This window comes from Coregonus lavaretus (assembly GCF_964263955.1).
Source record: "Coregonus lavaretus genome assembly, chromosome: 34".
Classification (NCBI taxonomy): Eukaryota; Metazoa; Chordata; class Actinopteri; order Salmoniformes; family Salmonidae; genus Coregonus; species Coregonus lavaretus.
The window spans coordinates 6,708,897-6,722,181 of NC_140021.1; the positions used below are offsets into that span (position 1 = coordinate 6,708,897).

Sequence of the window (13,285 nt, forward strand, 5' to 3'; positions counted from 1 at the left end):
GTTTTGATCAGGTTCAACTGGGAAAAACAAGGTATTAATCAGCTGAACCTGTGCACTTTTCATGCTCAGAAAGCAAGCAAGCAATGGACAAATTTAATGTGAAAAACACTAACAGGGATGTGATGAGCATTAAATCAGCTGGAGAATACCCTGGTCTAAGAAGTGGGTGATGAGACAGACGAATGAGTTGCAGGTCTGACAACAATACTGACAATATTTTTACACCAACACTTCCGTTGGTGTGATAGATAATATTCATAACGTTGATGACATAGATGACAGATGACATAGATTACATTGATAACATAGTGCCTTCAGAAAGTATTCACACCCTTTGACTTTTTCCACATTTTGTTACAGACTGAATTTAAAATGGATTACATTGAGATATTGTGTCATTGGCCTACAATGACACAACAAGCATTCAACCTATTTGTTGCTTAACAAGTCACATAAGTTGCTTGGACTCACTCAGTGTGCAATAATTGTGTTTTAACATGATTTTTGAATGACTACCTCATCTCTGTACCCCACACATACAATTATCTGTAAGGTCCCTCAGTCGAGGAGTGAATTTCAAACACAGATTCAACCACAAAGACCAGGGAGGTTTTCCAATGCCTCGCAAAGGAGGGCACCTATTGGTAGATGGGAGAAAAAAAAGCAGACCTTGAATATCCCTTTGAGCATGGTGAAGTTATAAATTACACTTCGGATGGTGTATCAATACACCCAGTACACTACAAAGATACAGGTGTCCTTCCTAACTCAGTTGCAGGAGAGGAAGGAAACCGCTCAGAGATTTCATCATGAGGCCAATGGTGACTTTAAAACAGATAGAGTTTAATGGCTGTGATAGGAGAAAATTGAGGATGGATCAACAACATTGTAGTTACTCCACAATACTAACCTAATTGACAGAGTGAAAATAAGGAAGCCTGTACAGAATAAAAAATATTCCAAAACATGTATCTTGTTTGCAATAAGGCACTAAAATAAAACTGTAAAGAAATGAATACAAAGCATTATGTTTGGGGCAAACACAACACATCACTGAATACCATTCTTCATATTTTCAAGCTCTGTCATGTTATGGATATGCTTGTCATCGGCAAAGACCAGGGAGTTAAAAAAAATAAAAAACAGGCAACATCCTAGAGGAAAACCTGGTTCAGTCTGCTTTCCACCAGACACTAGGAGATTCATTTACCTTTCAGCAGGACAATAACCTAAAACATCCCACTTTGTAACACAACAAAATGTGGAAAAAGGGGTGTGAATACTTTCTGAAGGCACTGTAGATAACATTGCTATCAGTATGGTCACAAAGGGGCTTCACATACACTCCCCCTCCCCCTCCTTTTCTCTGTTTCTCCTCAGGGCCCATGCAGGAGACTGTCTACGACTTCTGGAGAATGGTGTGGCAGGAGAACACGGCAACTATCGTCATGGTGACCAACCTGGTGGAGGTGGGCAGGGTGAGTACCAAGAGACCCTAGCCACACACACACACACACACTCGGTGCTGGTACATTTCTTTGATTCAGCCAATAAAGAAATGAAAGAAACACAAATGGACATATTCCAGTCAGGGGATTCCAGAAACCCTGGGCCTGGCATTTGATGTCCACTGGTAACTCTAGGCAATGCCAATCTATGGGGTGCAATGTCCCGTGTGGATTCAGACCTCGTTCAAGCCTATCAACAACTGTTTAAAGCCTTGAGAGGCGTGATCAGAGAGTGATCTGACCTGTTAGTCGAATAAGCTCTCTAAAGCGGTCAAACCCATAACACCACACACTGACAGAGAGGACGTGTCTAACCTGTCTGTGGCTCATTTAAGAGCCCCAACACCCGCTGGCACCATATCACATCGTCAAAAGGGGACCAAGTGATGCACGGCCCCAGAGAGCTAGCCAAGCGGGTGAATCCTCCCACCACCAAGCAGAGCCACCACCTGGTGCTATTGTTTTAACCACTCAGCCCTGGCGATCCCATCTCACCCCCTGTTGAGTCTCCACTCTCCAGCCCCCTTCAGTGGGCCGACGGCAGGCAGGAAGGCCAGGTGCAGCAGGCAGGCAGGGAGCACAGTGGCAGTCTCTTCCACCATAATAATAAAAACCACTCACTTCACGGCCATCAGCATCTGCTAGGCTGCTTCACCACTGATGAACTCTGGGAAATCCCTTCTCCCAGGCTCCTGTCGCTCGCTTTCATGCCAAGCTGTTTAGTTTTGATTTCGATCCAGCCTCTTTTCTGTTGCAGCCTCTCTACCGCGAGGTAGAGGGATGACGGAGTACAAAGCAACACAAGGCACAACAGGACGCGGAAAATAACGCCACCCCAGATAATGTGTTTGTGACTGTCGCAGGCAGCCACCCAAAGCAGGCAGCCACCCAAAGCAGGCAGCCACCCAAAGCAGGCAGCCAGCCAAAGCAGGCAGCCACCCAAAGCAGGCAGCCACCCAAAGCAGGCAGCCACCAAAGCATATCGCTGGCTGATCGTCTTCATCATAGCCGTCAGACACGGTCTGGGTTAATGGTTAATAGGATATTTCAGCCAAGAATTTATCTATACAATGCTCCTCAGGGATTAGCTAGCTGAATTGTCAGGGAGATCTGAGAGGCTGGAGGATCTGGAGCATCTTGACTTGAGCTCCATACTGTTTGTTTTGATAGTGTCACTGGATACCCAAACCTAATTTCACTGATAATCAGGGCTGAAGCTACAGTCTGCTCTACGGTGATCCCGTACACTTTATTTACCCTGTCATATGGCGGGGGGTTATCTAGTAAGATATGGACAGATAGCTTATCGTATTACCACAAATCATCCTCCCGATCATTTAGTGTGAGTGTATTTAAGTTTTAAGGCTACATGACACACTGGGACCAAAAATGGTGCTCCATATTACCCTATTGAACCTCTCCTCCTATCACAAATCATGTACTAAATCTGACTTCCTCTCAGAACAGTCGCCTGCTACTGCTATATGTCCTTACATGCTTACCCAGTGTGGGGCCTTTAAGGAAACTCCTAAGAAAGCCGCTCACAACACTAAAAAGAAACCGAAGCAGCAGTATTATGACAAAGCCGTATTAGTCTGTAGGCTGTCTGGTAGGAATAAGGAAACTAGTGGGATCATGGTTTGAGTTCCAGATAGCTCTTCTAGATTGGCATTTTTTGAAGCTCTCGTCTGGGGTTCTGACAAGAAGAAAAGCACATGGACACAGAGATATTAAATTCTACTACTAGTTATGAGTCCTTGAATAGGAACCTTATAGGATCATCTTAAAATCGGCTCCAACGACATTGAGATTCCTCTCAAAGGCTATATCAGGAAACAGGGAGTAATAGGAGCTTATGATGGCCTGTGGGAAAATAATTAATGCAACCTACTTAAGAAAATGGCTTCCAAGATCTGAAAGGAGAAATGTACCAACTAAATGTAATTTGAGCAGCCCAGTACTTTAGAGACATGCTATACAAAACTACAGTACACCATCATAAACCATGTATTACAATCGATCATGCTCAAGACAGATGATCAAATCAAAGACAAAATGGTTTATCTCAATCGTACTTCCATCATACTTTAACAAAGAAGAGTAACTCGCTAATGAGTGAGTGTGAAAAAGTAGGGTGGGCATGTCTCTCAAACATCTCTTTATACTCGTGTGTGTGTGTGTGTGTGTGTGTGTGTGTGTGTGTGTCGGAAACACTCATAGTATTATGCTGTATCACTCTCTCCATGATCAACACTGTCACAGAAGACTGAAAGAAAAACATTTCCCAGTGCCACCGTCATTTAAGAAAACAGAGATCCCTATCGCAGTTAAACAGTGTTTTCTGGTCCTCTCCAGAGAAGCAACCAGCGACGACAACTATCTTAGCTATGGTGGGACTGATGTACATTAAAACACAATTATATCACCAATTAGAGAGTGAGGGAGGGGGAAGGAGACAGATGAAGAGGAGAAGGAGACTGATGAAGAGGAGAAGGATGACCTGGAGAGAGAGAAGATGAGGCCGGTGTTAGTGACAGAGGACAGAAGAGAGGACGGAGGGAGTGAGGGAACAGAGAGTGAGGGAGGGAGAAGGAGAGAAAGAGAGGGATAGTGTCATCAATATGAAGAAGAAACACAAAGGGTTGAGCTGGTGTTAATTGATCTATGGTGAATGCTGAAGTCACTATACTACTGTGTGACTAAAATGTAAATGTATAATAGAGAAAATAAGTCTATGGTTTTAACCTCTTGCTGTGTAGGAGGGGCCAGGTAAGTGAGGTGGCGCTATCACAGAATCTGCGCTGTGCGACTTCTGGTGTCCCCAGAGTTCACGACCTCTTAATGAAGAGCCCAATGGTGCAGTATGGGTAATTAGAGTGGGGACATTGAGCAGCTGCTCAAACACAGAGGAGGGCCGTCTGCCTGCCGCCATCTGGGACACCATCAAGATGTCTCTCAAATGGCACACTTTTCCCTATATAGTGCCCTACTACTGACCAGGGCCAAAGTAGTGCACTATAGTGAATAGGGTGCCAAAAGTAGTGCACTATACAGGGAATAGGGTGCCAAAGTAGTGCACTATACAGGGAATAGGGTGCCAAAAGTAGTGCACTATACAGGGAATAGGGTGCCAAAGTAGTGCACTATACAGGGAATAGGATGCCAAAGTAGTGCACTATACAGGGAATAGGGTGCCAAAGTAGTGCACTATAGTGAATAGAGTGCCAAAAGTAGTGCACTATACATGGAATAGGGTGCCAAAGTAGTGCACTATACAGAGGGAATAGGGTGCCAAAAGTAGTGCACTATACAGGGAATAGGGTGCCAAAAGTAGTGCACTATACAGGGAATAGGGTGCCAAAGTAGTGCACTATACAGAGGGAATAGGGTGCCAAAAGTAGTGCACTATACAGGGAATAGGGTGCCAAAAGTAGTGCACTATACAGGGAATAGGGTGCCAAAGTAGTGCACTATACAGGGAATAGGGTGCCGTTTCAGACACACTCAAACCACAACAGGTTGTTCTCTAAAAGGACTGGGCCATCTGCGTTCTGTATGTTCAACATCAGCCCTCTAGGTGGCAACACTTTTTGCCCAGAATTCACCTAGAGCAGAATTCTATTCTGGAACTTAAAAGAAGGACTAGAAGACCATTGAGATGACTCACAACAACACCTTATCAAACACCTTACACAATAGACAATAGACACCTACCTCCGGTAACATGCATCCCAAAAACATCTCAGGCAGGTTTCTGCCTTGAAGGAACAGTTATTTTACCATGGGCAGGCGTGCGTGCGTGCTCGTGCTGGAGCGTGTGTATATTGTGGACAGAGGTTGTTGACAAGCCTCTACTGTGGTCAGTTCATCCCGTTACACCCTGTGTCCCCTGTGTCCCCTCAGGTGAAGTGCTGTAAGTACTGGCCAGACGACACTGAGATCTACAGGGACATGAAAGTGACCCTCATCGAGACCCAGCTGCTATCAGAGTACGTCATCAGGACCTTCGCTGTGGAAAAGGTAGGGACACTCCAAGTGATCATGATAGTGGAAGTCATTTATTGTATTGTATTATAGTCTAGTGTTTAGCATGTATTGTGTATAGTTCCTGTCACTAGGTTTGAAAGATCGTCACATTGTACTCGGGGTGTCTTACTCCTTGCACCCACCTAGGCAACTTCCAACTACTTTACTGAGTGTTCTTAGCGGCGTCCTCCGTAATAGGTCCGTCTGTCTTTAAGAATGCGTGTCTGTCTGGAACCATTTTTAGTGTTTCTCATACTACTGTACTCCAGGCTGCTACCAGGCCTCTCCTACTTTACCCCAGGCTGCTACCAGGCCTCTCCTACTGTACTCCAGGCTGCTACCAGGCCTCTCCTACTTTACCCCAGGCTGCTACCAGGCCTCTCCTACTTTACTCCAGGCTGCTACCAGGCCTCTCCTACTTTACCCCAGGCTGCTACCAGGCCTCTCCTACTTTACCCCAGGCTGCTACCAGGCCTCTCCTACTTTACCCCAGGCTGCTACCAGGCCTCTCCTACTTTACTCCAGGCTGCTACCAGGCCTCTCCTACTTTACCCCAGGCTGCTACCAGGCCTCTCCTACTTTACTCCAGGCTGCTACCAGGCCTCTCCACTTCTATTCCCCTGGGCTGTGAATATTTCCCCTGCCATTTGTGTGTGCTCAAGGCTCTGATGGGTGTCCGTCCCTGCCGTCTGTATTCAGCCTGCTCGCTGTGTGTGTGTGTGTGTGAATCATCAGTGTTCTCCAGCTGTTCTTCTCCTGTTTCCATCCCCCCAGAGATGGGCTTTGTCATCAGTGTCCCTGTCAACCTGTTCTGCTCAAGAACAAGATCAAAATGCTACTTGGGAGGGAGGGAGGGAGAGAGATGGGTCTGTATGGGGAGTGGGTAGACAGCTGCAGGTCTCATTGTTAGACATCCTCTGTGTGCATGCCTGGTGCGTGCGTGTACATGGGTGTGTGTCACAAGTCCAAGCATCTTTATGACCTCTAAACTGTTTGGTACTTGTGAATCCAAATCAAATCAAATCAAACTTTATTTGTCACATGCGCCAAATACAACAGGTGTAGACCTTACCGTGAAATGCTTACTTACAAGCCCTTAACCAACAATGCAGTTCAAGAAAGAGTTAAGAAAATATTAACCAAAGAAACTAAAGTAAAAAATTATAAAAAAGTAACACAATTAAATAACAATAATGAGGCTATATACAGGGGGTACCGGTACCGAGTCAATGTGCGGGGGTACGGGTTAGTCGAGGTAATTTGTACATGTAGGTAGGGGTAAAGTGACTATGCATAGTTAATAGACAGCGTGTAGCAGCAATGTAAATAGGCCAGGTGGCCATTTGAGTAATTGTTCAGCAGTCTTATGGCTTGGGGGTAGAAGCTGTTAAGGAGCCTTTTGGTCCTAGACTTGGCGCTCCGGTACCGCTTGCCGTGCGGTAGCAGAGAGAACAGTCTATGACTTTGACAGTTTTTTGGGCTTTCCTCTGACACCGCCTAGTATATAGGTCCTGGATGGCAGGAAGCTTGGCCCCAGTGATGTACTGGGTCATACTACCCTCTGTAGCGCCTTACGGTCGGATGCCAAGCAGTTGCCATACCAGGCGGTGATGCAACCGGTCAGGATGCTCTTGATGGTGCAGCTGTAGAACTTTTTGAGGATCTGGGGATCCATGCCAAATCTTTTCAGTCTCCTGGGGGGGAAAAGGTGTTGTCGTGAACCTCTTCACGACTGTCTTGGTGTGTTTTGAACATGATAGTTTGTTGGTGATGTGGACACAAAGGAACTTGAAACTCTTGACGCGCTCCACTACAGCCCCGTCGATGTTAATGTGGGCCTGTTCGGCCCGCCTTTTCCTGTAGTCCACGATCAGCTCCTTTGTCTTGCTCACATTGAGGGAGAGGTTGTTGTCCTGGCACCACACTGCCAGGTCTCTGACCTCCTCCCTATAGGCTGTCTCATCGTTGTCTGTGATCAGGCCTACCACTGTTGTGTCGTCAGCAAACTTAATGATGGTGTTGGAGTCATGTTTGGCCACGCAGTCATTGGTGAACAGGGAATACAGGAGGGGACTAAGCATGCACCCCTGAGGGGCCCCAGTGTTGAGGATCAGCATGGCAGATGTGTTTTTCCCTACCCTTACCACCTGGGGGCGGCCCGTCAGGAAGTCCAGGATCCAGTTGCAGAGGGAGGTGTTTAGTCCCAGGGTCCTTAGCTTAGTGATGAGCTTTGTGGGCACCATGGTGTTGAACGCTGAGCAGTAGTCAATGAACAGCATTCTCACATAGGTGTTCCTTTTGTCCAGGTGGGAAAGGGCAGTGTGGAGTGCGATTGAGATTGTGTCATCTGTGGATCTGTTGGGGCGATATGCGAATTGGAGTGGGTCTAGGGTGTCCGGGATGATGCTGTTGATGTGAGCCATGACTTTCAAAGCACTTCATGGCTACCGACGTGAGTAATCATTTAGGCAGGTTACTTTCGCTTCCTTGGGCACAGTGATGTGGATTTTTACAATGATATGAATTTTTACATTGGTACATCTCTGTTGCTAGGCAAGAACTTAATTTGTTCCTCTCACTGGGTTTATGTGTGTGTGATGAAATAGGCATCTGACCTGTCTTTGGGTCAAATTCTACAGTTGTCTTATCAGTGACTGAAAGCAAGCTGAACCCTTTGTCTCTCCTTGAGCGTCTTCCTGATTAGATTGCAGAGTGACGGGGTGGGACAGAGGCGTTAGGCTTGGGTATATTTGAGAGATTGATTGTGGACCTGCCATGTCCACAATCAATCTCCAGGTCAAGCCAGGGTGAGCCAGGGTTGAACAAAGTTCAAACTGAACATTATAATTTTTTACATGACAGGGCTGTTATTTGTGCATGACAAAGCTTGATTGGTCACACCACCATTGTTTCCAAACGGAATACATAGAAGGAGGAGAAGTCATAAACTAAGGAAGTGGGCGGAGCGGTCAAGAGGTGAAAACTGGAGCCAGTGGTGGTGGAACCAAAGAGGGAGGGGTTAAGCTAAAATGTATGTAAAATTCCTATATAAACTGAGAGCTGGGAGGTGGAAAGAGATGCTTTGCAAACCACCTCGGCTTTGTCTATTGTAATAAAGTATATCTTAATTCTACAAAAACTCTGGAAATACTTTTGTTCTTTAATCAGTATAAGGACGAATTTGCCACAACAGGGACTATGGTGGTCTGCTTGAAACATGTAGGTATTACAGACTCGGTCAGGGAGAGGTTGAAAATATCAGTGAAGACACTTACCAATTGGTCCGCACATGCTTTGAGAACACGTCCTGGTAATCCGTCTGGCCCCCCGGCTTTGTGAATGTTGACCTGTTTAAAGGTCTTGCTCACATCGGCTACCGAGAGCGTTATCACACAGTCGTCCAGAACAGCTGGTGCTCTCATGCATGCTTCAGTTTTGCTTGCCTCGAAGCGAGCATAAAAGGCATTTAGCTCATCTGGTAGGCTCACATCACTGGGCAGCTCGCGGCTGGGTTTCCCTTTTGTAGTCCGTAATAGTTTTCAATGACTGCCACATCTGACGAGCGTCAGAGCCGGTGTAGTAGGATTCAATCTTAATCCTGTATTGACGCTTTGCCTGTTTGATGGTTCATCTGAGGGCGTAGCGGGATTTCTTATAAGCGTGCGGATTAGTGTCACGCTCCTTGAAAGCGGCAGCTCTAGCCTTTAGCTCGATGCGGATTTTGCCTGTAATCCATGGCTTCTGGTTGGGATGTGTACGTACGGTCACTGTGGGGAGAATGTTGTCGATGCACTTATTGATGAAGCCGGTGAATGAGGTGGTGTACTCCTCAATGCTATCGGAAGAATCCCGAAACATATTCCAGTCTGTTCTAGCAAAACAGTCCTGTAGCGTAGCATCCGCGTCATCTGACCTCTTCTGTATTGAGCAAGTCACTGGTACTTCCAGCTTTAGTTTTTGCTTGTAAGCAGGAATCAGGAGGATAGAATTATGGTCAGATTTGCCAAATGGAGGGCGAGGGAGAGCTTTGTACGAGTCTCTGTGTGTGGAGTAAAGGTGGTCTGCATTAAAGTCCCCGGCCTCCAGGAGTGCCGCTTCTGGATGAACATTTTCTTGTTTGCTTATGGCCTTATTCAGCTCGTTGAGTGCGGTCTTAGTGCCAGCATCGGTTTGTGGTGGTAAATAGACGGCTACGAATAATATAGATGAGAACTCTCTTGGTAGATAGTGTGGTCTATAGTTTATCATGAGGTACTCTACCTCAGGCGAGCAATGCCTCAAGACTTCTTTAATTACATTTTACATTTTAGTCATTTAGCAGACGCTCTTATCCAGAGCGACATACAGGAGCAATTAGGGTTAAGTGCCTTGCTCAAGGGCACATCGACAGATTTTTCATGTAGTCTGCTCGGGGATTAGAACCAGCGACCTTTCGGTTATTGGCACAACGCTCTTAACCACTAAGCTACCTGCCGCCCATTTAATATTAGACATCGCGCACCAGCTGTTATTGACAAATAGACACACACCCCCGCCCCTCGTCTTACCAGACCAGCTTCTCTGTCCTGCCCATGCATGGAAAATCCCGCCAGCTCTATGTTATCCGTGTAGGCGTTCAGACACGTCTCAGTGAAACATAAGATATTACAGTTTTTAATGTCCCGTTGGTAGGATATTCTTAATCGTAGATCATCCATACCAATGATTGCACGTTGGCCAATAGAACAGATGGTAGTAGAGGTTTACTCACTCGCCTACGAATTCTCAGAAGGCAGCCCGACCTCCGCCCCCTTTTTCTCCGTCTTTTCTTCACGCAAATGACAGGGATTTGGGCCCGTTCCTGAGAAAGCAGTATATCCTTCGCGTCAGACTCATTAAAGAAACAATCTTTGTCCAGTGCGAGGTGAGTAATCGCTGTTCTGATGTCCAGAAGTTATTTTCGGTAATAAGAGACAGTAGCAGCAACATTATGTACACAATAAGTTAAAAAACAAGTTACAAACAACGCGAAAAAACAAACAAAATAGCACAGTTGGTTAGGAGCCTGTAAAACGACGCCATTATCCTGTATTCAACTGTGTCTGTCTTCTCTCTCCAGAGGGGAGCCCATGAGATCCGGGAGATCCGTCAATTCCACTTCACGGGCTGGCCAGACCACGGGGTCCCCTACCATGCCACCGGCCTGCTGGGCTTCGTACGCAGGGTGAAGTCCAAGAGCCCCGCCAATGCCGGGCCCATGGTGGTCCACTGCAGGTCAGACACACTTACACACACGCTGGTTGGTTGGTTGGCTGGCTGCCTGGTTGGCTGGCTGGCTGGTTGGCTGGCTGGCTGGTTGGCTGGCTGGTTTGCTGGCTGGCTGGTTGTATGGATCTGTTCCTCTTTTTCTGTCTCTTTTACACTCTCTCTCTCTCCCCCCTCCATCTGGTATGACTCAGAAAGACATTCCTAATGGATACTAATATGAAGTCAACAGCCACACAAAATGAAGTGCGTCTTCTATTTTCAGCCACACTAAATAAAGTGGAGCTGCTATTGTCAGCCACCCTAAATAAAATGGAGCTGCTATTGTCAGCCACACTAAATAAAATTGAGGCTTCTATTGTCAGCCACACTAAATAATTTGGAGCTTCTATTGTCAGCCACACTAAATAAAGTGGAGCTGCAATTGTCAGCCGCACTAAATAAAATGGAGCTTCTATTGTCAGCCACACTAAATAAAGTGGAGCTTCTATTGTAAGCCACACTAAATAAAGTGGAGCTTCTATTGTCAGCCACACTAAATAAAATGGAGCTTCTATTGTCAGCCACACTAAATAAAGTGGAGCTGCTATTGTCAGCCACACTAAATAAAATGGAGCTTCTATTGTCAGCCACACTAAATAAAGTGGAGCTGCTATTGTCAGCCACACTAAATAAAGTGGAGCTGCTATTGTCAGCCACACTAAATAAAGTGGAGCTGCTATTGTCAGCCACACTAAATAAAGTGGAGCTGCTATTGTCAGCCATACTAAATAAAGTGGAGCTGCTATTGTCAGCCACATTAAATAAAGTGGAGCTGCTATTGTCAGCCACACTAAATAAAATGGAGCTTCTATTGTCAGCCACAATAAATAAAATGGAGCTTCTATTGTCAGTCACACTAAATAAAGTGGAGCTGCTATTGTCAGCCACACTAAATAAAATGGAGCTTCTATTGTCAGCCACACTAAATAAAATGGAGCTTCTATTGTCAGCCACACTAAATAAAGTGGAGCTGCTATTGTCAGCCACACTAAATAAGCCGAGCTGCTATTGTCAGTCACACCCATAACTGTTTTCCATACAAATAGTCCCAGATATTTTGGCAGCCAGGGCTTTGCCATGAAGTGTGTGTGTCTCCCACATGTGCTCTGGTTCTCACGCTGTGTGGGTGTGTGTGTGTTCTCAGTGCGGGGGCGGGCAGGACTGGCTGTTTCATCGTGATTGACATCATGCTCGACATGGCGGACAGAGAGGGTGTGGTCGACATCTACAACTGTGTGAGAGAGCTGCGCTCACGAAGGGTTAACATGGTCCAGACAGAGGTAAGAATGACATTGTCCTCGCTCGAACCAAAACACACAGGACCACAATTGAAACAAGTATTTTTACTTTTTTTGTGTATATAATCCTCGGTAGTGTTGGTATATATATCTGTTGCCTGGTATAACATTTTTATGTATTTTAAATTGTCAAATAAAATAAAGCTTTAGATGCGGTTTAGGGTTTAGCGAATGATTTGTCCCAAATACAATACTTTTAGTTTTTTATATATTTAGAACTAGCTTATTACTTGCCACCCATTCTAAAACTGACTGGAGCTCTGTAAGTGTTGCAGTACTTCCACTTGTTGTGGTAGCTGACGTGTATAGTGTTGAGTCATCAGTGTACATAGACACACTGGCTTTACTCAACGCTAGTGGTAGGTCATTAGGAAAAAAAATTATGTATGCAAGTATGAATTCGTTTTTCATTGTTTGATTAATTTCCGTGACATTATTTTAATATATATAAACTGAAAAATGTATAGCTGAAAAGCTATTACAATAGTTTTCTTGGAGGGACATACAGTATCGTAGAAATGACATTCTTCTCCCCAGTACACAAAAGGCCAGTTCGTGTCTTATCATAGTAGTTCACTGTATTTTGATGACAACTGTATGGCCTGCAAATCCCTTTCACCTCCAACTCCACATCCAAGGACAAGAGGGTGACGTCACAGTCGCCTAACCTGAAAACACTGACCCTCCACTGCCAAGTCGAGACGTTTCTGAAATGTCATTTCATAAATGATTTACGTCAAGCCTGGGGCCTTTTTCCCTGACAAGAAGAGCGGGAGAGGGAGACGGAAAGAGAGTGAGTGTGGTAGTATTGACAGAGGAGAGGTCAATGGGAGTGGTCACTGTGGAGGCGACACAAAACAAATGACACCCTATGGGCTTTGGTCAAAGGTAGGGCACTACTTAGGGAATACGGTGCCATTTGGGATGCATAATCAGTCTTAGGAAATGCTCATAAGTGTTGAAACAACATGAGCCAAATTGGAAAACCAACGATTGGATGATGATTTTATTTTATTCTTCACCAAAATGTATTTTGGAACTGTTTGGCATAGCTCTGTCTGTATGTCCTATGCTAATATGTTTATTTTATTCTACTGAGCCATTTACTTTATGTTCATGTTCTTATCTTTTATCATTTCTTATTGTTGTTGCATTGTAGAGAAGGAA

At 45.3% G+C, this 13,285-nt stretch overlaps 1 protein-coding gene across 1 annotated transcript in view; it reads left to right on the top strand.

Annotated features, from left to right (window-relative positions):
- Positions 1-13,285, top strand: part of LOC311109258 (receptor-type tyrosine-protein phosphatase mu) — a gene marked incomplete at its 5' end in the record, with an annotated part of 292,145 nt that overhangs the window by 259,708 nt on the left and 19,152 nt on the right. The window contains 4 exons of the mRNA XM_084152095.1: positions 1,381-1,478; positions 5,412-5,528; positions 10,633-10,787; positions 11,965-12,100. Of these exons, the coding sequence (XP_084008221.1) occupies positions 1,381-1,478; positions 5,412-5,528; positions 10,633-10,787; positions 11,965-12,100 (506 nt within the window). The remainder of the gene's footprint in view (positions 1-1,380; positions 1,479-5,411; positions 5,529-10,632; positions 10,788-11,964; positions 12,101-13,285) is intronic.